This window comes from Podarcis vaucheri, assembly GCF_965113315.1.
Source record: "Podarcis vaucheri genome assembly, chromosome: 9".
NCBI classification, from domain to species: Eukaryota; Metazoa; Chordata; class Lepidosauria; order Squamata; family Lacertidae; genus Podarcis; species Podarcis vaucheri.
Window position 1 is genome coordinate 64,103,496 of NC_138767.1, and position 24,551 is coordinate 64,128,046.

Here is a 24,551-nt window from a genome sequence, read left to right on the forward strand (position 1 = left end):
GGAGGGAAAGGAAAAAAAATACCTGATTACAAATTCCTTGATACTCCTGGCTGCATATGGGGGGGGGGGATCAACGTTGTGTTGCCAGTGGCCTTTACCTTTCCTCGCTCTCTTACTTTTTGGCCTTGGGGGAGAGGATGGGGGATTATGCATGGGGTGAGCGACAGTTCACTGTGCTCCTGGCTGCATACCATAAGGTTGCGAATATAAGCCACACTTTTCACTGTCGGAATTTGGGGGAAAGTGAGGCTTATATTCAGGCCAATACGGTATGTTGGAAGCCGTCCAGAGTGGCTGGGGCAGGCCAGTCAGATGGGCAAGGTACAATTATTACTATTACTATTAAGGTAAAGGGTAAAGGGACTGCTGACCATTAGGTCCAGTCGTGACTGACTCTGGGGTTGTGGCGCTCATCTCACTTTATTGGCCGAGGGAGCCGGTGTACAGCTTCTGGGTTATGTGGCCAGCATGACTAAGCCGCTTCTGGTGAACCAGAGCAGCGCACAGAAACGCCGTTTGCCTTCCCGCCAGAGCAGTACCTATTTATCTACTTGCACTTTGACATGCTTTCGAACTGCTAGGTTGGCAGGAGCAGGGACCGAGCAATGGGAGCTCACCCCGTCGTGGGGATTCGAACCGCCGACCTTCTGATCGGCAAGTCCTAGGCTCTGTGCTTTAACCCACAGCGCCACCCGCGTCCCATACTATTACTATTACGATTTATTTATTACATAGGCCAGGGCAGAAGTTGGGGTGGTGGCTTTTTCATTCCACTCTCCCCACCCCCAGCAGTTACTAATTCATTTTTAATACTGTTCCTTCCACTGACACCACCAAAGGAAGTTAAAATACCTATGGTGGTTGGAGACCCAGTCCGTGGATGGGCTATGGGAACAAGGGAACATTAGTGTTGGTAGATTGACACCTGCAGAGCTTTCCAGAGTCTTTGGCGTGGAGGTGCTGGAGTTGCATGTATGTTCCACTCTAATTCCCTTCAGCTGTGCTTCAGGAGGGGGTCAAAATTGCACTGTAAATCCTTTAGCGTGAACATCAATTTTACTCTGTTTATTTTCCGAATCATTATCATCATCATCTGCATTTGGGTCTGATAGGGCCCTCAAATTGTTTCACTGTGAAATAGGAATAAAAATCTATTATTTAGAAAATTTGTTAATTCCCTTTCTGCCTCTGGGCAAGGTACTCAAAGTGATATATAACTTATAGATGCCATAAAACAACAATAAAAGCAGCAGCGATAAAACCGTACCAAAAAAAGGCAACAGCTAAAATACCTGCACTTCAATTTGAAATGCCTGGAGGGGGGATAAACAGATTTTCCTCTGCACTTTAATTACACCAGCGAGATGACCTATGGGCCACATTAATGTTCTAATATAAACATTGGAACACAAGATCACAGTAAAACAGGCAGCAATAAAAATCAAATGCATAAGAACAGGGCGCGCAATTCACCAGGATATTTGCTTGTGCAATTCCTATGAAAATGAACGAGAGCTGTACAAGAGCACCATTAGCTATGATCGTGCACAGCTGCCATTTGTTTTCATGCGACTTATTTTTGAAAATTTCCTGGTAGAGATTCTGCTCAAAATGTGTAAAAACACTCACAGCTGGGGGAAAACCCTTAGCTCACCTGGGATCGGCTCTTTACTCCCTGAAAGGAATTGTCATTATTATATTTTTTTTTAATGTGGTGTGGTTAAACTTATCAAATACACACAGGTGTGCATTTTAGAATTATGTATATTTAAACTGTGTGAAACGTTTCAGTAGCAAGTTCAGTTCTGGCTTCCTCAAGTTGTCCTGGTTTGCGCCTGTTCTTCAGGCTGTAGAGATAATTGGTAGCTCTCTAGCTGATGAAAGGCTGCTATCTCCCACCAGGCAATGTGGTCAAATGTGATGGAAGGTGTGAGCTGTGCAGTGGTACCTCAGAAGTCGAATGGAATCTGTTCCAGAAGTCTGTTTGAATTCCAAAACATTCAGAAACCTAAGCATGACTTCTGACTTCTGACTTCTGAAGCTCCTGCAGCCAATCAGAAACCGTGGAAGCCCCACCGAACGTTCGGATTTGTGGTGTCTGGGCGCCAAAACATCCCGAGTGCCTAATTATTTGGGATCCAAGTATTCAGGCAACAGGTGGAGGAACAAAGTTCCCCCAACTCTGTGGCAGACCCACATTTTGTATCAAAACTCATTGTAGATAGAAAACTAGCTTAGGGAATAGTCTCAGTTACAACCATTATCATAGTTGTTTACTTTTCACAGAAAAAGGATGCTAAGAAGGCACCAAGTATAGGGAGAGTGGATGGGTGTGGGGACAAAATTAGGAGACTGATCCCTGGCATTGGTTGTGCCCAGTGTTTTTTTTCTAAAAAAAAATGTTTAGGGGTACTCTCATTTTCCTACTCATATTGAAATATTGCCCCTCAATGAGGCCAAACTTAATTCATAAAATGTTTAGGGGTATGTGTACCCCTGCGTCCCCCCAGAAAAAAAGCACTGGTTGTGCCTAAGGGCACTTCCAGACAACCTGTTGATTGAACATTTATCTCGATTTCTTTGCAGGGAGTTTAGATGATGTCAGCCATTAATAAGCATTCATTCTGATTTGTTTGTGGGGAGGTTAGATGAAGCTGCATCAAGTGTTATTCCACACTTTCCAGTACATGGCCTCATCACTTTCCTTATTGCCAAATGTCCAATCTGTGGGAGAGGCGGCCTTGTTGTGCAACTGTAATTGTGCAATGTGGTTGGCCAGTATGCGATTGAACCCCACCTGATAATAGCAACATGGAAGAAGCATCCCTGAAGAATTATTTTCAGATTATGTCTCCTCCACTATGTGTAGGCCAGGGCACTGTCTTCCTCACTTTTAAAGTTGGTGTGCCTTGCAGTGACACAGCCACTTCGATTGTTTTGTTTTATTGTATTAGGAATGGTGCAAGGTTAGATTACTGCAATAATAATAATAATAATAATAATAATAATAATAATAATAATAGACTATATTATTTATACACCAGCCACTCTGGGCAGCTCTCAACAGATTAAAAACAGAATAAAACATCAAACATTTTAAAACTTCGCTAAACAAGGCTGCCTTCAGATGTCTTCTAAAAGTCAGATAGTTGTTTATTTCCTTGACATCTGATGGGAGGGCGTTCCACAGGGCGGGCGCCACTACCCAAAAGGCCCTCTGCCTGGTTCCCTGTAACCTCACTTTTCACAGTGAGGGAACCGCCAGAAGGCCTTCGGCACTGGACCTCAGTGTCCAGGCTGAACGGTGGGGGTGGAGATGCTCCTTCAGGTATACTGGGCCGAGGTTGTTTAAAGCCCTAAAGGTCAACACCAACACTTTGTGCTCAGAAACGTACCGGGAGCCAATGTAGGTCTTTCAGGACCAGTGTTATATGGTCTTAGCAGCCACTCCCAGTCACCAGTCTAGCTGCCACATTCTAAATCAATTATAGTTTCCAGGTCACCTTCAAAGGTAGCCCCACATAGAACACATTACAGTAGTCCAAGAGGGAGATAACTAAAGCACGCACCACTGGCGAGACAGTCTGTGGGCAATGCATTATATATAGGGTTGCCTCTGAAGGCAGTTGAGGAAACTTAGCTGATGCAGAATTTGGCAGCCACTATCTCAAGAAAGTTTGAGCATCTGATACCAATCCTGGCCCAAGTGCCCTGGCTGCGCATTAGTTTCTGAGCCAAATTCAAAGTGCTGGTTTTGATTTATTAAACCTTAAACACCTCGGTACCACAGTACCCCAAGGACTGCCTCTCCCCATCTGAACTGACCCAGACCCTGCAATCACCATCTGAGGCTCTTCTTTGTGTGCTTCCTCCAGGAGAGGAAGGTGGCAACATGAGAACAGCCCTTTTCTGCAGTGGCTCCCCATTTCTGAAATGCTCTCCTCAGCGAGGTTTGGCTGGCGTCTTCATTATACAATTTTAGGCGCCAGGTGAAAACATTCTTCTTCAACCAGGCCTTGGCATCCGATACCCTTAAATTTGTTTTGGGAGGGGGGGATTATTTTTTGTTTCTGCTCTTCTTCTTATTATGTGTGTTTGTTTAATTGTATTTTTATGTTGTGAACTGTCCTGAGATCTACGGTTGAAAGTTGGCATACAAATTGTAGTAGTAGTAGTAATAAATAATAGAGGCACCAATATTGCCAATTTTATATGAACAGGTGCATGAAGATCAGGTGAAACAAATGGATATTGAAAATAGCTTTATTACCAAATGGAAGGATACTCAGGTGAGTAATGATGTTTCCTTCCTTGTTCAGGGGAAGAGCGGTCACTCAGCAGTAAGGCAAATATTTTGCAAGAGGAAAGGCAGGTAGGGGTGGGACTGACTTTTGCCTCAAACCCTGATGGTCAGTTTCAACAATACTGAGCTAAATGGAGCAGTGATCCGCCTCTGTACGTGGCATTATCTATTTTAAAAAGAAAGTCATAATGGAGCCAATATCCAGCTGTTTTATGCAAACTATTCAGGTGATGCATCTGTGTGTTGGCTGCATGAGCCAACCTTCTCTGTTAACCTTCAAAAGTCAAAAATAAAAGTATATAGATGTTACAGTACATTTTATACAGCACCTATCTGTATAGAAGTGAAAAGCAGCTGGCAATACGAAAATTAACAGCAGTTTTTTGTCTGGTAGGAGCAGTAAATCTATCTTCAGAGTGATTAAAAATAGAAAGCCAAATTAAAAATAAAACTCGTTTAGCCCAAACTTCTATTTCAACTCAAAGAAAAATCTCCTGCTTCTCATGTCACTTACAATGACCTTGTTTTCCGTTCCAGTTGGCACTTCGTTAACGGTTCTTCATTTTTTTTCCTGCCCACCAAACACTTTGCCAGCTGTTTTTGTTTGCTGCCATAATTTGCAACACATTTTTTTCCTTCCTCGAATGCTCAGTTGTTTACATACGCCCAGTGGAAATCAAATGTCAACTTCATTCTTTCCTCCAACCTTTTCCCCGTAATATCATCTAAAAAGCAAATTTCACCAGGAAATAGGCTTTTTCTGAATCGTTGCCAGTATAATTAAGAAGCTTTCTTCAAAGTCGCTTTGTAATGTTTCCCTCCCTTGCAAATGATTCCATTAGTTTCAATTCTCAGAAGGCACTGTGACCTTAAAGTCCTAATTTCTCCATTATGTGACTCTTTCAAACATAGTGATGTTGTGGGTTTAGCTGCAGAAAATGCAGTATTTCTACAGAAAATTCCTCTAAATAAAGTCTCATTGTTTCCAATAGATGCAGTTAGAATCCTAGAAGCACAGATATATTTCTCCATCCCATGGGAAATTTACCCTCCCCAATTCATGCACTGTAACAATCCCCCACTCTCATGTTGGGCAACACCCACAATTTGTTACATGTGTGGAGTTTTTTGGGGTCAGACTTAACATTCCTGCATACTCTACCAAATGAGCACCCCTGGCAATCTGAACTGGTCGAAGCTAATAGTGGTGTTAATAGGAAATCCTGTCTTCCTCCATTCTTTTGCATGTGTAGTTTGATTTCCTCCCTGAAATTCTACATCCTGTCAGGAAGAGACTTCTTCCTCCTTCGGGTTTTTGGTGATGAGGGGCTTGTGTGACCCCACAGTTCCCTAAGGAGTTGAATAACCACACAGGACAACTGTATACTGGGTGGTCTGGGCTTGAATATGGCCACAACGTCATTAGTTACAGTAGAGAACGGTTTGGCGTTGACATTGGGTAGAGCCATTGCTGTTCCACTCCAGCCCATCTTCTGGAAGTGCATCTAAGGGTAAACCACATATGAGGAAAGGGTGCCCAAGACCTATATCAAATCTGTGCCCCAAATGTGGCAACGGATGTAGTCACATGAGCTCAGTTTACCATGTATAAGAAAGGAACATTGTGTGTGGAGCAGTGTTAGAAACTGAGATATGAAAGCTCAGAGCTGAATAGCACCTTAAACCTAGGTTAAGCCACTTCCGCAATAGCATAGGAGGTGGGGTTGAGGGCTTCACGCTCCTCCCCCACTCTTTCGGGGGCTGGCTCCAGCCCCCACAATAGCAGAGGGAATCCCCGGCCGCATCATACCCCGGGCCAGCCAATTGGCTGGCTCCGGGGGCAGGGCCTTGGCTATTTAAACCTGCTGCAGCCGAGGCTCCTTCTCTTTCCCTTGCTCCAGCTGCCCAAGGTGGTCCTCTACAGAGATGATGGCATGCATCTTTCTGATGCGGGGAATGATGTTTGGCTGAGTGATATTATTTCAGGAATTAGGGATTGGTTACAGGTTTGAGGGTATTGGCCTGGCTCGAGTGGCGGTTAGGCATTGGTGGGGGTATTGTCCTATTGTTATGCAAATGAAGGGGGAAGGAGCGCCATCACCTTCCCCTAAACAAAAAGGTAGTCCGGTAAGGGATTCCGGGGTGTGTGGCCTTGCCCTAAGCCTAAGGAGGTGTGGGCCCACGCCACGCCCCCCACGCGGTGACACCGGGGGGAGGTCCTAGTTGACATGCCTTAGCAGGACTCCTCCCACTGGTGATTAACCCTCCTGGCCTTCAAGCTGGTTAGTAGTTAGGACCAATGCCTAAGCCAATACCGCTCAATTCCTGTAATCAATAAAGTTGTGGCCTAATTCGACCCATTAATCTGAATTCTTGTGTCCTGTGTCTTTATTTCCTCAGGGGGAGGTGGGAACTCACCATGCAATGGGTGCAACAATGGAATGTCTAGGCACACTTTTTTATAGCAAGAATTACTGCTCACCAATCAAGTGGTGGGCGGGGTTTGTGACCTGGTGTGGGCTTCCCCAAGCTTGGGTGATACCCCCACCTTTGGGCTGTCCATCACTCCGCCCCCCCACCTGGCTGACCAATCGGTGGCTGGCTGGGGGGCGGAGCGAGGGCCAGATAAGGGCAGGCTCCTGCCGACCGTCTCCTCATGCGCGGTCTTGGGTGGCAATTTTAGGCCTTGGGCGGTATCCTATAGTCTGTCTTCGGAATGGGGGGGGTTGCATTATAATGCACCCCCATGCGGTGGTGTTTGCAGGGCCCGTTAAAGGGTGATTGTGGGAGTCACTGGCCCTGAGTGGTGTCGTAAGATCGAACTCCCAATATCGGTGAAGTGGGAGGCATGCTGTGTAAATTTCTCGTTTTGCAGTGTCCCTCACATCCTGCACATCCTCAGACCCAAATGGGGATGTGAGGGATGCCCTCTAGTGCCTGAGCCAAGGTTTCCTACATCTGAAATCAATAAAGTTGTGGTCTAATTTACCCCATACATCATTGTGTCGTGTCTCCTTATTCTGGGCTGGGGGGGTTAGTGCATGGGCTCGCAATACAAAGCTGAAAATGAATGAACTGCAGCTAAAATATTATGTTCATTTTTCACATGCCCACCCCCTAATATTCTTAAGAGGGTCTCTTCTCCAGTCTTCAGAGTGTAGCTGGAAGTGGGAAGGCAGAAAAAGGTCCTCCTTTCCTTCCACTCTGCAGTTTTAATCTGAAATTTTAGGCGCAGTACTGCACCCAGAGCTCAGAAACTGCTTGCATGAACGAAATTACCCATCGCAAAACACACCTAGAACAGTGGGAGTTTCGAACACTGGTCTGGAGTTTGGTTGTATGGGAATACCCTGTGCCCCCCTCAGATTTGCATGCAAGAGGAAAGCATGAGTCTGGATTATCTCTTTAACATTTCCATTTTTTACATACTATTCTAGGTTTCCCAGGCAGGAGACATGCTAATTGAAGTTTATGTGGAAAGAAAGGAGCCAGACTGCAGCATTATAATACGGGTTTGGATCATTTATTTTTCTATACTCTTTCAACCCAGGGTGGCACCCTTTTTTTTACCAAGGACTGCTTTACCTATGGGTAATCTGTTGGGTGTGTGTGTGTGTGGCACAGGTGAGACCCAATGATGAGCAGAGAGAAAACTGTTCAGGATTGACTAATCTGGATTAAAGACTGACGTTCCTCAGTTTTCGCCATGGCTACCGTCAAATTATAATGACCAAGCCTACTAATATCTACTCAGAAGCAAGACCCATGGGTTTGTTGGTGTTGTTCTCAAACCCCAACACAGAGGTGTTTTTTATAACAACAACAATAAAACAATAATAATAATACAGTTACTCTTTTGGAAAGCAAAATAAATTTATTCCTTTCTGACTTTAGTGTGCTGTATGCGTGGATGTACACACATAGCAAAAGCATACCAGTTTGTTCTCATATGGTGAACCAAACATCATTTCCCCAAGCCATACAACCAGGAATTTCTTAAAAAAACAAAAATTCAACCATTTATTTATATCAAATGAAATATTGTCGCTTTCCATTATTCTTTAAACATATAGAATAAAGGAGGGAAATTGCTTTTAAAAGCCTGGAGAAATAAGCAGTAAATGAGCAGAAATCCTATGATAGAATTTTTCTTCTAGACTTTGAGAAATGGTTAATTAAGTAAGAATGCTATGGAAATAATGCTATCAGGACCACCTCTCTGTTTTTCTAAAACAATATGAGTCCTTTTCAATATTTTGTTACCCAGTTAATGATGAATAGGCTAAAAAAATCGATAAATGTATCAACATTGTTTTGCAGTTGCCCTTGCTGTAGAAGTTGGGCAGGTCTTTGTCCTGTGACTGAGAGCATAAACCTCCAGCACAATTTACGGTTTTGGGGCCCATTTTAATGATTTCAGGACTATTTGTGGTCTTCCATGCAGGTATCGCCAATAATGGAAGCAGAAGAATTGACAAATGACATATTGGGAATAAAAAACATCACACCCCATAAAGATGATATGTGGGCTACATTTGAAGTGATTGAAAGTGGAGAGCTAGGTTTGTGACTTCCCTTTTTTTGGTGTTGTCTTTGTATATCTGTATTTATTCGTTCTGTGATGTTTTCATTGTATAAAAGGCTGTGGTAGTTTGTTTTGAACATTATTTTTTGGGAATAAATGCAAATATTAAATCTAATTGGATTGCCCAGAGCTGTATTAAGGTTGCAGTGCTGAGGGCTACCTTGGCCATATCATCTTGACTTCTTTATGACTTCTGTGATATACATGCAGTGCTTTTTTTCAGGGGGTACTTAAGGGTATCACTTCAGAATGCAGATAGAGGAATGCTGAGGTCCAGAAAAACCCCACTGTATACATTTAATCTTGGATCTCAGCATTCCTCTACAGTGGTACCTTGGGCTAAGTACTTAATTCGTTCCGGAGGTCTGTTCTTAACCTGAAACTGTTCTTAACCTGAAGCACCACTTTAGCTAATGGGGCCTCCTGCTGCTGTCGCGCCGCCGGAGCACAATTTCTGATCTCATCCTGAAGCAAAGTTCTTAGCCTGAGGTAATATTTCTGGGTTAGCGGAGTCTGTAACCTGAAGCATATGTAACCTGAAGCGTATGTAACCCGAGGCACCTCTGTATCTGCATTCTGAAGTGATACCACCTTGAGGCATCTCAGTAGGACCTTGGACCAAGCATAACGACCTTCGGGTGCAATTCAGCTCTGTGGGGAGTTAAATATTAAAAACAGGAAAAAGAAAAGAATCTCAGTTCAAATTAGAATTTGTTTAACTGGCTGAAACCAAATTCTGAGAAGAGAAGTATATTAAAACCTTACATTTTCAAGAAAGCAATTTCCGTCTGATATTTATTGTTGGATTGGAACAAATAGCTCTCTTGCTGTTTACCGGAAGACACATAATGACCTTGGGAGCAAAATAATGGTATATGTAAGTTTGACAGCTTAGATGTCTGAAATATTGGAAATGAAATATTAAAGATAAACTGAATTATTTACATATATACCAGCAGAAATAATTGGCAAAATTATCTGGTCTTATACAGAGGGATTGCTGTAAAAATGGGATCTCTAGTATATAATTTATTTTTATTTTTTTCTGCAGTAATTTCTATATGATGGATAGTTTGCAAATGAGGTGTGTTGCCAGTAAAATAACTAATGCATTTCAATAGGATGATTTATGTACCATATAATCCATTATGACAGATGGTCTTCAACGCAACTATAAATAAAGCAGTAGGTGTTTGCTCTGGGAGCACACACATTCTTAGTGGATGTGTCTTGTTTTGCTGCTTTTTTCTACTGAAGCTTCTGCTTTAAGGTGGAACTGAAGATAAGATGTTATATTTGTGTGAGAGTTAATTGTCATTAAGTTTAACTGGCTTTGGAAGACAGCTGCTGTAAGGGTTAAACAAAACTCTTTATTTATCTTCTTTTTTTTACTCCTCCTAAGGCAATACCCCCCCTCCAAAAACTGCTATAATTTTGCAGAAGCTTTTACTGTGTAAACATGCAACAATTCATTCTATAATCAGTTTTCTGGCCTGCCAACAAGGGAGTGTGTGTTTCATGTTGTAAAGACCTGTAAACACTGAAGAACTCGCTGGAGAATTGCCATGTTTGGTGGCATCCTAGCTCAAGACTGGGATGTAGCCTGGTTCACATTTCATGCTAAGCCAGACCATGGTTTGGCACAGTGTGTGGGCTCATGGAAAGAAAATCACATCTGCTTTGCTCCTTCCCAGTTGGAGCTCTGTGCTGAGTTAAGGCATGACCTGGCTTACCATGTTGTCCCAACCTGGACTCGTGGCTTGGCTCTCTCCAAATACAGCCGTACCTTGGTTGTCGAACGGAATCCATTCTGGAAGTCAGTACGACTTCTGAAAACATTCGAAAACCAAGACACAGCTTCCGTTTGGCTTCAGGAGCTTCCTGCACTCATTCGGAAGCTGGGGAAACCACACCAGACGTTTGGCTTCCAAAGAACATTTGCAAACCGGAACACTCACTTCTGGGTTTGCGGCTTTCGGGAACCAAAATGGACGAGTACCAAGGCGTTCGACAACCAAGGTACGACTGTAACCAGGATTTGTCCTATGGTTTGCAGTTCGTGATTTGTCTGATTTGTCGTGATTTGCCCAGGATCAGACAACATATTAAACCAAACCATGGTGTAGCTCACAGTAGCAGCAGAATGACCAGAGAGCGGTTGCAATCTCTTTCCATATTTATTCCAAGCCATGGCTTGGCTTAGCATGACACTTGAACCAAGCCATTGTCACAAGGCCTATTGGGGTGTTTTAGCTCACACAATTCCCTGACTGTGTCCACTGACTCCTCCTCGTGCTGGCTCCCGAAGAATTGCTGGGGTGGGGCGGGCGATGATGTCATGCAGCACATGATGTTGCACATGAGACGTCATGATGTCAGAGGAGCTTGAGGTGGAGCCGAATGTGGTGGTACCATGACTTTAATGGCCACGGCTCCTGCTGCTGCTGTTGCCACCCACCAGCGGCTGCTCCTATCCCTCTGTGGCAGGAGGAGGAGGAGAAGGAGCCAGCCACTGACACTGTGCCGTGCTCAGCTCCATGCTTGGTCTTCTCTGCTACTTTTGAACATTGGGAGGGGCCCCAATGTTATTGGTGGCGCCAAAAGGAGATGGCACCCCTGCTCCTCCTCCTCATCCGCTGTCGTCTTCTTCTTTGGCAATCACTCATAGCCAAGTAAGATTGTCTTCCATGAACACGGTTTTAACAGTGAGTCCGTAGGTGACTGTGGAGGTCAATTCTGGATCCATATGTCCTTCCACAGTGGGGACATAGGTTTCTGGGTGGGAGTTGGAAATGGTGAGGGTTTGCCAAGCGTGCCTTCCTCTTAGCACGTTTCTCCTGAGTTTGTGCGCCTTCAAAGCCCATGACACTTTTGGTAAAGGCAAAGACACCTGTGCATGAATTTGTTTTATGTGTGGAGATCAGTGCACACTGACCAACGCACAGTCTTCACAGTAAGGCATGAGTATCACGATGACGGGTAGATTATTATCTGCTGCAGCCTTCATCCGCCTTCACAGCCATTGCAACATAGCACTTATTATCCTCCGCCTCTTCTGCCGTTGAGGACTTCTTGGATCATTGTTTGTCTAGTTCTTCCCCTTTGACCTTACCACCTTGGGTGACCCTGCTGGGAGTACGAGACTCCTGGCAGCTTTGCTCACAAGGGTCATAGGAATGCACAAGGCCTCTCACCACGACAAGGTGATGATCCAGCGAGTGAGTCATCCTCTGTCCTTCTCTGCACACAGAGAGAAGGCCTGAAGAGAGGAGTCTGTGTAGGCTCAACACTTGATTCTTATAAGGCCTCTTAATTACTCAGGTAGGCTTTGCATATAGAACAGGATCCCATCTTCAGGTTTGGTCCTCGATTGCATGAGCAGCTGCACACATAAGTGTCCTCACATCTAAGAACTAAAAGTGATTTCTAGGAGGGGGAGCAAGTAGAAAAATGTTGTAATTGCAGAGTCCTGTGCACAACGGAATGATGAGCAGTACGTGCCACATGCTTAAAGTTGCTTTATTTTCAGTTCAAAGTGGAGAAATTACAAACATGCATCTTGCCTCTGCGGGAGCAGAGAAGCAACCATCCTTCTCTTCGGAATAACGAACACCGAGAGAGCAGTGAAAAACAGGAAACCAGTGTACGTCACATCCAGCTTCCCATTCCCGTGGGAAAACCCAACAGTGCCCTGACTGTGGAATGTAAACATTGTCTTGTGACAAGCACTTCGCTGCACAGTGAAGGAAGCAGAAACCAACATCCTCCCCCTTTCTGTGAACATCACTGGGCAGCGTGTTCGTACAATATCAGTACAAACCCAACTTCTGTACATAGGTACAGTGTTGATCCCTTGATACAATCTTGGACAATACATCAGCAGGAATTTCATTACCTGGCATATAGGACACCGTTACGAGTCCCTTCTGAATATGTTCCCTAGCATGTTGCAACTTCAACTGCAAGTGCTTCGTGCTTTGCTTACAACCTTCCGAATTCAGCAAAGCCAAACATGCTTTGTTGTCCTGGTAAACCTGGATTGGACATTTGACAGGAATTTTCATGTCTTTGCACAATTGTAACAACCATTCACAATCCTTAAGTGAATAAGACAGTGCATTCAGTTCAGCTTCACAAGTACTTAAGCTAATTGTTGTTTGCTTCTTGCATGACCAATCAAATAGACCCTGATTGTACATGTAGCAAACTCCAGACGTACTTTTCCTGTCTGTAGTGTCACTTCCAAAACTTGCATCTGCAAAAATTTCAAGACCACCAGACTTCTGATTGTTAAATCTCAGTCTGTAATGCATAGTGCCTTTCAAATAGCGTGCTATGCGTTTCAGAGCTTTCCAATCCTTAACAGTAGGATTGTTAACTTGTCTGCTTAGCAAATTACAGCTAACAGCAATGTCAGGTCTTGAACATCTGGCAATGAAGTTTAGCTTGCCTAGCACACTTCTGTACAGTGTAGTGTCAGAAAATGCTTCTTCAGTGTCTTCTACCTGATAACCTGCTGTCATCGGTGTGTCTACAGGGTTAGCATCCATCAGGTTCAGTTTGCTTAACACATCAGCAATTTTCCGTGACTGGTGTACTAGAATGTTACCACTTTGATCTTTCTCTATTTCCAGAGATAGGTAGTTGTTTACCTCACCAAGATCTTTCATGTCAAAGTGCTCTTTCAGTTGAGCTAGGGCATTATTGTACATTGTGACATCTTTCCAAAAGAATAAAATATCATCAACATAAAACAAACAATACAGTTTCCTTCGCCCTTCCTCTTTGACAAATACACATGGATCAGCTTTCCCTTGTTGAAAACCTAGAGAAAACAATGCTTCAGAAAGTTTTGTGTGCCAACACCGTGCACTTTGTTTGAGACCATAAAGGGACTTCTTCAGAGCACAAACAAATCCCTGTTTTACCTGTACGCCATCAGGTGGAAGCATATAAAGTGATTCACCTAGAGATCCGTACAAAAACGCTGTATTCACATCGTGGTGACTAATGTGTAGATTCTCCTCTGCAGCTAGCTTGAGCATAAGCCTAATGCTCTCATACCTCACAGTGGGTGAGTAGGTCTCGTGATAGTCTTCACCTGGTACTTGTGCAAAACCTCTGGCTACCAATCTGGCTTTGTGTCTGACTATCTTGCCATTTTGATCAGTCTTCGCTTTGAAGACCCATTTGCTTCCAAGCAGTTTCATTCCTGGAACTACTGGAACTAGCTCCCAAGTTTTGTTCTTTTCTAAGGAATCAAGCTCAGCCTTCATGGCATTTAACCATGGCTCAGCTTCCTTAGAATCTAAATCTTGGATTTCTTGGAAACTTGAAGGTTCAAATACCTTCTTGGAGCTTTTAACAGCTGCTACTGCTGTCTTAGCAAATTCATCAGCAAATCTCTTTGGAGGTCTGCCTTTTGTGGCTCTTTGTGACCTACGAATCAGCCTTTGGTCTTCAACACTCTCCTCTTCCTTCTTAGGAGAAAAGTGACCTATTGTGAACAATGGTTCTTCCAATTCCTGATCAGAGCTTTCAGAGGGTCGCATAGAGGCTTTCGCACTCTTGAAATCCTCTGAATTATCCGATTCAGTTTCAGACTCAGAGTCAGAACCTTCATCAGTGGGTGTGGGTTGTTGCGGCTTATCCTTAGTCTCATCACTGTCATCAGGATAACATTGGAAAATTCCCACATTCTCCCCCCACTTGGCATTGTACTCAACACTTCTTGTGAGCTTAATCGTTTTAGAGTCAGTCATCATTATTCTGTAAGAACCTTTCTGATAACCTAGAAAGATACCATGCAATCCACGTTTGCCTAATTTGGAGCTTTGTGGTGAGTGAATCCACATGTCAGAACCAAAAATTTTCATGTGTTTGATGTATGGTTTCTTGCCAAACATCTTCTCATAGGGGGTACAACCAATCGCTGAAGATAACCTGCGATTGTAACTGTAAACAAAACATGAGAGAGATTCGGCCCAATAACTCTCTGGAAGATTGGCATCATGCAGCAAGGTTTTTAACCCTTGAAGCAATGTCTGATTTGCCCTTTCGCAAAGTCCATTCTGCCATGGCGAGCGAGGACTGGACAAATCGTGTTGAATTCCTTTCTCAGTCAGAAAAGCTTCAAACTGCTGAGAAGTGAATTCTCCCCCGCGATCAGTGAAAAGAGTTTTTATCTTCTTACCATGCACATTTTCCAACCAAGCACAGAATTCCTTGAACCTTGGAAAAGCCTCTGATTTCTGCTTGAGATTGTACACGTAAATATACCTGGAAAATGCATCAATGAGAACCATGAAGAACCTATTTCCACCCAAAGAGGGTGATAGTGGACCAACTAAATCAGCATGAACAACCTGGTATGGTTCTGTAGCTTGCCTACTAGACACCTTACCTTTCGCAGCCATTTTCACCTTGTTTGCTGCGCATGCCTTGCACTTCATGTGGTACCTGCAGGGTTTAATAGTCATACCTTCAACCAAGGTAGGCATTTTAGATACTGCCTCAAAATGCAAATGACCAAATTTCCTGTGAAAATCATGAATACATCCTGCATGCAAACTTTTGTTAGAACCTGCAATGCAACAAGTCTCATTCTGCACAACATCATCATAATTCAAAACAAACAAACGATCAACACATTCAGCATGCAAAACATAATCGTCTTTCTTTGTGATGGTGCATTTCTTGTTCTTGAAGGAAACGTCAATGTTCCGTTCATTCAGCTGCATCACACTGAGAAGATTGTGTGTGGCATCTGGAACATACAGTACATCCTGTATCGATAAGTCCAAACTGTGAAGAACAACAGTTCCATAGCCTTGACTGGGAATCGTGTGATCATCCGCCTGGTGAATCGCACCTTCCTGCAGTGTAAAAGACACGAACAGTCTCTTATCGTTGCACATGTGGTGGGTAGCTGCTGAATCAACAACGAAGAAAGATCTAGACGTCTTCTGGACCTTTGCGACGTTTGGAGTGAAACGTGAGACCATTGCCTTGTGCTGCGTTGTCCTGGACACCGGACCTTTGCCTTTGCTTTGGCCTTTTCCACGCGATGAGCTTCCGCTGCGCTGCTCTGTCTTGGCCCTGGGATATCTGCATTCCCTCTTCATATGGCCTAGACGTCCACACGAGTAGCATTTCACTGCCTTCAAAGCTTTGGCGCCCTCTGGTGGTTCCACTGCACTCTGGGATGATGTCTGTGAAGACTCCCCCTTTCCCATGCAGCTAGCACCCCGGCGATCTGCTTCATTCTGAATCACGGCAGTAACATAGGCTACTGTGAGCTGAGCAGTTGGCTGAACAGCAATCTGAGTGGCAACGGACTCCCAACTTGGACCCAAAGAATGTAGTATCATGAAGGAATACACAGCCTCTGGAAAGGTGAGTCCTCTCTGTTGCAACTCATGTCTCAGATTCTGCATTTCCATCAGGTGTGTACGCACATCTCCACCTTCAGCAAGAGCCATATCATGCAGTTTGGCATAGTAGTACATTGAGGAACCAGCTTCTGTCCTCAAGTAAGCCTCTCTTAAAGTGTCCCAAATTTCTCTGGCTGTGGTCTTTCCACGCAACAGACAGAGCTCTTCTGGGGATACTATCAACATAAGCGTTCCCCTTGCTTTGGAATCCTTAGCAGCCCATTGAGCTGTAATTGGAGCTGGGGGGTTGTCTGTAATAACATTAAACAGACCTTCCTTCCGCAGAACAGCCTCTGCATAAAGTACCCAGTCCGTATAATTTTTCTTATTGAGCTTAGGAATCCCAAAAGCTTCAGCCAGCTTTACTTTATCCATCATTGCTGCTTTAATCAAGCTGCGTCACAGTACAGCTGCTTGCAAAAGCATTGTAAAAAGTTACTTTCGCTTTCCCAGCCACCAAGCCTGTGAGCTTGTGCCTCATAGCCTTTGCCTGTATCGCGGCAAAACGGCTTTAAAAGTACAAAGTCCAGCCATAAAGCCATAAACTAGAAACTGGCAGGCTGCCCGGAGCATGAGCACATACCTTCATCAATCAAACTTGACGCGCAGAGCAGATAACGCGATCCGTTTCTCTGTACCTCTGCCGGCATTCTTCAGTTTGATTTACGTCTTTCTGGGCCCGGAACCAAAAATGTTGTAATTGCAGAGTCCTGTGCACAACGGAATGATGAGCAGTACGTGCCACATGCTTAAAGTTGCTTTATTTTCAGTTCAAAGTGGAGAAATTACAAACATGCATCTTGCCTCTGCGGGAGCAGAGAAGCAACCGTCCTTCTCCTCGGAACGAAGAACACCGAGAGAACAGTGAAAAACAGGAAACCAGTGTACGTCACATCCAGCTTCCCATTCCCGTGGGAAAACCCAACAGTGCCCTGACTGTGGAATGTAAACATTGTCTTGTGACAAGCACTTCGCTGCACAGTGAAGGAAGCAGAAACCAACACAAAGGAGACATTATTGCTATATTATGGCCCCCTTATTTTGTGGCCTCTGTTGCACAATAGTCCTCCATTGGTATTCAGGCTTAAAGCGCTAAATTCTAGCTAATGATAAAGTGCTGTCAAATTAGGATTTGCCAGAATTTCTGCAACCCTTATGTCAACACCAGATTTTTAGGATACAGTTCCTATGCCCCTTCCTCTATTAAGTCAACATTGTAGCTGTGTGATTCTCTCTATCACAGCTGGTCTATGTAATCTATGAAGACAGGAGTGAATGTACTTCATGCCGAAGCTCCACGGGACCGATCCGGCCCAGGCAAGATAGACCTTGCTGACCCCTGATTTAAACAGAGAAGAGGACTGTATATTTTATGTACAAATAGCTCAGATGCAATGTATAGACAGATGTAAGAGTTGTATTGACATAGTTGTGCTGGCCAGAATACGTAATTTGACTTCCGTGATATAGCAAGATCCACAACGGAAGCTATGGTAAACGGAAAGTAAGAATTTAATCTTATTTAGTTACAGCTTTTTTCTGTCCCTCTCCCCTCCCAGAACGACCTTTGCATTATACTGAGAATGTTCTAGAGCAAATTCTCCATTGGAGTTCTTTGCCTAACCCCAGCAGTGCATATCTTGTTGTAAAGAAGTTTCTGACAGCAGACACAATGAAGCTATACAACGGTATGTATGAGAGAAACTCATTTTAAAAAAAGAATGTCATGTTCCATGTCACTTCCCAACAAAGACTTTCATATTTTAATCTTGGCTGAGCTTTCAAGTTTCAAAGAGGTTTCTGTGAGATAAGTGTCGTATGGGGCCATTGGAGTGCAGCCATCACCTTGCCCTATAATTTCCCAAGACTGATAGATTAACTGCAGTGTGCTTACAGAAGGTTTCTTTTGAAAAATAGAGAGCAGCCCCTTATCTTGCTATCATAGGCAGCAAGAAAATAAGTCTCAGTCTTGGAAGGAGCCAAATGTTATTGGAATAAAATAAACCAAGGGAACTGCGTGCCCAGACGATGTGATCCTGCCACCCCACTCTATGCAGTGCAATTGAATGGCTGCTATTGGCAACAATCCTTTGGTTCAAATTAGGCGACAGCTTTATTGATTGCGGATATAAGGAGTTTTGGCTTAGGCATTGAAAATAACCAGTGCTGTTTTTCTAGAAAGAGAGGTGCTGGAACTACCAATGAACACCTCCCTCATTCACTTAAAATGGCAATGTTACCCACCTGAGAGGTGCCGGAACTGACTTCTGGTGAGTTCCCCCTGAGAAAGAAGCCCTGGGTGTAACTTATATAAACCAGCCTGCCCAGAGGTTGAACCAACGTTGAGGATGTCCTTTGACATACAGTACCTTGGATCCTGAATGTCCTGGAACTTGGATGTTTTGGCTCCCAAACGCCACAAACCTGGAAGTGATTGTTCTGGTTTGCGAACATTCTTTTGGAACCCGAACATCTGACGGGGCTTCCGTGGCTTCCGACTGGCTGCAAGAGCTTCCTGCAGCCAATCAGAATCCATGATTTGGTTTTCAAACGTTTTGGAAGTTGAACGGACTTCCAGAACGGATTCCGTTCGACTTCTAAGGTACGACTGTACAGTGGTACCTCAAGTTAAGTACTTAATTTGTTCCGGAGGTCCTTTCTTAACCTGAAACTGTTCTTAACCTGAAGCACCACTTTAGCTAATGGGGCCTCCTGCTGCTGCTGCTACGCCGCCGGAGCACGATTTCTGTTCTCATCCTGAAGCACTATTTCTGGGTTAGCAGAGTCTGTAACCTGAAGCGTATGTAACCCGAGGTACCACTGTACATCAAATAGGTGCTACTATACTTGGTTGACCTTTTGGAAGAAAGTTGTGGCCCTAGCCCCTGTCTGGTCATTCAGACAGTAGCAGCTCCTCCAAGATCTCTTTAACAGAAGACCCCGTTTCCTTGGAGGTGCAGACAGAGGATTACAGCTTCCCCTCCAAACACGACTAAGGCGTCACCCAATGCCTTACCCTCCAAAGCTGTGACAGTTGTCATGAGGCAGGCAAAAAACTCCAGTTTGGTCAATTTACTTGAGGGGGAAATTTTCTCCCCAACTCCAAATACAGCAACTGGTTATAATCCATAGCAATGTCCAGAAAGGGAGGCTACTCCCAATCTCAAAGAAGTGGAGGACTGAACTCGGTAGGGGTGTACCCTTGAAGGTCAGTTCACCCTTCTCATTCAACACATTCCCCCCCTCCCCCAATTCATTCTGGTTCCCATCTAACATAGACATATTTATATTCCTTCAGTCAGGGGCTGATGAAAACGAGAGGTTTGGAAACTTCAAAAATGAAATGTTGGAAGGTTTAAAAAGAGAATTAGACACATTCATGGAGGGCAAGGCTATTAATGGCTGCTAACTCTGCCGGTTAAGTTCTACCTTCACCATTCTTCTGAATGATGATGATGATGATGTATTTATACCCTGCCCATCTGTCTGGGTTTCCCCAGCCACTCTGGGCGGCTCCCAACAGAATATTAAAAACATCAAACATTAAAAACATCCCTAAACAGGGTTGCCTTCAGATGTCTTCTAAAAGTCAGACAGTTTTTTTATTTCCTTGACATCTGATGGAAGGGCGTTCCATAGGGTGGGTGCCATTACCCAGAAGGTCCACTACCGAGAATTCTCAATCGCTGGGAATAGCGGGTGGGAACAGTGCAACTGTCCTCACCAAATGGTCCACCCCCTGGATCTTGCCAAACCTTCCAACACCCCTCCCATTTCCCGTAGACCTCATTGTAAAGGCCTCCTCCCTTTAGACCATCTATTGCAAAGTGGTCTGATGTGTTCAGATATTGGTCATTAGCTGTAGTGGGTGGTGCTGTGGGTTAAACCACAGAGCCTAGGACTTGCCGATCAAAAGGTCAGAGGTTCGAATCCCCACAACGGGGGTAAGCTCCCGTTGCTCAGTCCCTGCTCCTGCCAACCTAGCAGTTCGAAAGCACGTCAAAGTGCAAGTAGATAAATAGGTACCGCTCCGGCGGGAAGGTAAATGGCGTTTCCGTGCGCTGCTCTGGTTCACCAGAAGCAGCTTAGTCATTCTGGCCACATGACCCGGAAGCTGTACGCCAGCTCCCTCGGCCAATAAAGCGAGATGAGCGCTGCAATCCCAGAGTCGGTCATGACTGGACCTAATGGTCAGAGGTCCCTTTACCTTAACCCTGCTGATGACCATTTGTTGCCTGGTTAAGATTCCAAGCATCCAGCAAAACCATGGTTTAACTTGTCAAACTAATCCATGCCTTTTGTTTGAAAAATGAATGTGTCAGTTTCCTTTAAAAGTTATGTAAGGTATAAGAAGACACCTGCTTCTCATTTCATGTTCTGAAGAGGAAATTATCTTCACCTTTGTTCGGTTGATCCAGGCATAACAGTTAACTCTGGTTGAATGAAAATGGGTTTCGCATCCTGATTTGTTGGCCAATACTTTAAATCCGGTATTCAGGGTGTAATACGTAACCATAGTTAAGGTAATCAAACTGTGCATAAGCCTTCTGTCTGCCAAGGGCAACCGTGTTTAAAATAAATTGAGGCAGTCAAAGGATCTTTATTTTTTTCTGTATTCTGTTTGTGGAGATTAATGTTAAGGATTTATGAAATTCGGTACTCTGCAGAGTGTTTATTTAAAAAATAAAATAAAATACTGTGCTCTTTTTATCATCTTGACAGAAAAGAAGGCAGAAGGCGCCGTAAAAGCCAGCTATCTGAAATACAAAGAGGAACCCTCCAAATTACTGTCTGGAAATAAGTTTCAGGAGCGTTATTTTGTTTTGCGGGAAGGAAATCTTTTCCTTTACAAGGATATGAAGGTATAAATGCCTGCACTGAGGAGTCCTTTTAAATCACGAGCAATTATGCTTAAAATCCTTCTTTTCACGTTGGGTTTGACAACTGACATTAGACGTTTTTTCGTTCTGCTTGCCGACGTGAAAAGTTGGAAAACATTCTGGGTTTTGCCAGTACAATACAGTATAACCAAAAAAAAAAAAAAGTCAGAGTTTCAAAAGGAATTTATTCTGCTTTGCACAAGAGTGAAGATTAATGTAACATTTAATTCAAACACACTTGAGTGAATGTCGAATGTGTTGCCAACACTTTTAATAGGCACCTCACTGATTTGTGGAGCTTGGGTAGTCTGTTTGTTTAAAAAAAGAATCATATGGCAAGGAAAAATTATTTTGTTCCCTTCTCTCTGTATTCTCACCATCAGTGAGTCTGTCCAAGCGAAAGCATGAGACAGGGGAGAGGACCTAATCTGAATAAATTGTGATGGTGAAGAGGAAAAATGATAGCAGGAGGAACGTCAAGATTGGGAAAGAGTGCTTTGGGTAATGTAGGAGGGGGGAAGTTCAAGGCTGTAAAGTAACAGGCTCTAAGGACAAATTTTCTTTAGTGATCTGCTCTTCTTTGAAGGTGGGATGTTTTTGTGATAGGGAATCTTGAAATCCAAAAGGGAAGCACATGTACCTTACCTTTCATATCCACACATTGTTCATGCCATTTAATGGACTTAAGACTGGTACCTTTCAGGGCCAAGCAGAAGCCATGGTGGAACCAGACATGCGCCGATTGTGATGGGTGCTTGGTTTGGACAAGCTTCCAACTGTCTAACATACCGTATTTTTCGCTCTATAAGACTCACCAGACCACAAGACACACCTAGTTTTTGCAGGAGGAAAACAAGAAAAAATAAATCTGAATCTCAGAATCCAGAACAGCAAGAGGGATCGCTGCGCAGTGAAAGCAGCAATCCCTCTTGCTGTTCTGGCTTCTGGGATAGCTGCTCAGCCTACATTCGCTCCATAAGATGCACATACATTTCCCCTTACTTTTTAGGAGGGAAAAAGTGAGTCTTATGGAGCAAAAAGAGACATGGGTGGCGCTGTGGGTAAAACCTCAGCGCCTAGGGCTTGCCGATCGCATTCACGACGGGGTGAGCGCTTGTCTTCGGTCCCAGCTCCTGCCCACCTAGCAGTTCGAAAGCACCCCTTAAAAAAAGTGCAAGTAGATAAATAGGTACCGCTTTCTAGCGGGAAGGTAAATGGCGTTTCCGTTTGGTGAGCTGGTGCCGGCTCGCCAGAGCAGCTTCGGCACGCTGGCCACGTGACCTGGAAGTGTCTCTGGACAGCGCTGGCCCCTGGCCTCTTAAGTGTGATGGGTGCACAACCCTAGAGTCGGACACGACTGGCCCGTACGGGCAGGGGTACCCTTACCTTTACCTATGGAGCAAAAAATACGGTAAACCAGGCCTTTGTCTTCCTTCTCAGAAAAGGAGATGTGAACATGGTCCCCTTGTTTTTTGGCTGCTAATGTGGCTTCAGTTAACACCACATGTTGTCTCAATGGACAACTGTTCCATTGTGTGAATTGAACACCGGCTCCCATAAATTATGAGTCAGAACCTGGAATGGGGTGCTCACCAATCCAGGGTTCCCATAGTTAATGTTGAAACAAGAGCTGAAATTAGAAGTTAGGCTTGGTCTCCAAATCAGAGTGCATTAAGGATGCTCTGTTGACTTGGCAAGGCAGACTCCAAAGTATTTAAACATGGTCTGTGGCCTCCTTTTACTAGCTAATCACATTTTTTTTAACCTTATACATTCCATTGTTCAACAGGATGATTAACATATTTACGGCTAAAATAAAAAAAATCCTTCCAGTAGCACCTTAAAGACCAACTAAGTTAGTTCTTGGTATGAGCTTTCGTGTGTATCTGAAGAAGTGTGCATGCACACGAAAGCTCATACCAAGAACTAACTTAGTTGGTCTTTAAGGTGCTACTGCAAGGATTTTTTTTATTTTGACTATGGCAGACCAACACGGCTACCTATCTGTAATATTTACGGCTGAAATCCTAAACATACCTACTTGAGAGTAAGTGCCATTGAACTCGAAAGGGCCCACTTCTTAGTAGATATGTATAGAGTTATACTATTAGTATTATCTTGGCTTTCTCAAGCATTTTAATTAATTGGTTAGCAATGTTTCATCAGAACATCTTGATTTATGGTCCTTTCATAAAATGTTAAGGGAGAAAGTGAAATTCCTTTCTCAGCTTCTGTGTTTCCTAAGGAAAAATGGAACTTTTTTTCTTTTTAGCTGACCAGTAAAGTATGTGTTAATATTATGATGGTATTAAGCATAGATATTTTTTTTTCTAAAAACCTTAAACTGTCCTTTAATTGGCATGGCTGCTGTGTTTTAAAAAAGATGTCTAATTATTTAGAGCTACAATCTAAAATTGGCACATTTGTGAGTACAAATTGGCACCTTTAAAACTTGTGCACATGTAACTGGGCATGACTGAAGTCTTAATTAGCACTTGGCAAGTGTTTATCACTGGGTTGATTTAATAAGTTGCCTTAAACTTTGCATTTCATACCATTAAATTTCTCCCGTTCATAACTTTTCCCTTAACATTTCACTTCTTGTGGTGATGTGTACATAAGAAAAAGAAAAGCAGAAAGGCATATTATTTGCTATAAAAGAATGGAAACATAGAAGCATAAAATATTCCCTTGATATAATGTCTGAATCATTTTTTTCCAGGACAAAACGTTGCAAAGAACTTGTCTCTAACTACCCCACCTCTCCTTTAACTTACCCCATTGTCCTTATGTTGAGTCTGCTTTATAATTCTGTGCTCTTGATCAACATTACTGCTGTATAGTAGTGATGTCAGGATAAGTGAGTAGTCTGTTCTGAACTTGATAGAACAGGTGAGCGATCTCAATCCCGGGCAACCTTTTTTTTGTGTGGTGTCACTACCAAATTCTTTGCAAGAAAGAATTATTTGGCACTACCTACGGGACCGCCTCTCCTGGCATGTCCCACAGAGGAACCTACGGTCTGAAAATAAAAACACCTTGAAGGTCCCAGGCCACAGAGAGGTTAGGCTGGCCTCAACTAGAGCCAGGGCTTTCTCAGCTGTGGCTCCAATCTGGTGGAATGCTCTGTCACAAGAGACTAGGGCCCTGCGGGACCTGACATCTTTCCGCAGGGAATGCAAGACAGAGCTGTTCCACCAGGCCTTTGGTCAGGGCGCAGCCTGACTCCCTCCACTGGCAATCTGCACAGAACTTTGCTTAACGGTTGCCATCAATTTGATTTTAATTAATTCGCTCCTGGAGCTTGCTGCTATCCGCAAGCCTTCTGAGCCCAGTGGGAACTCCCACCG

The 24,551-nt window shown here is 43.8% G+C and overlaps 1 protein-coding gene across 3 annotated transcripts in view; it reads left to right on the plus strand.

The window, feature by feature from the left end:
* Positions 1–24,551, plus strand: part of ARAP2 (ArfGAP with RhoGAP domain, ankyrin repeat and PH domain 2) — a 158,610-nt gene that overhangs the window by 119,528 nt on the left and 14,531 nt on the right. For all 3 annotated transcript variants that reach the window (XM_082238008.1, XM_082238007.1, XM_082238009.1), the window contains 5 exons: positions 4,221–4,289; positions 7,741–7,815; positions 8,748–8,865; positions 17,881–18,009; positions 21,044–21,183. In XM_082238008.1, the coding sequence (XP_082094134.1) occupies positions 4,221–4,289; positions 7,741–7,815; positions 8,748–8,865; positions 17,881–18,009; positions 21,044–21,183 (531 nt within the window). The remainder of the gene's footprint in view (positions 1–4,220; positions 4,290–7,740; positions 7,816–8,747; positions 8,866–17,880; positions 18,010–21,043; positions 21,184–24,551) is intronic.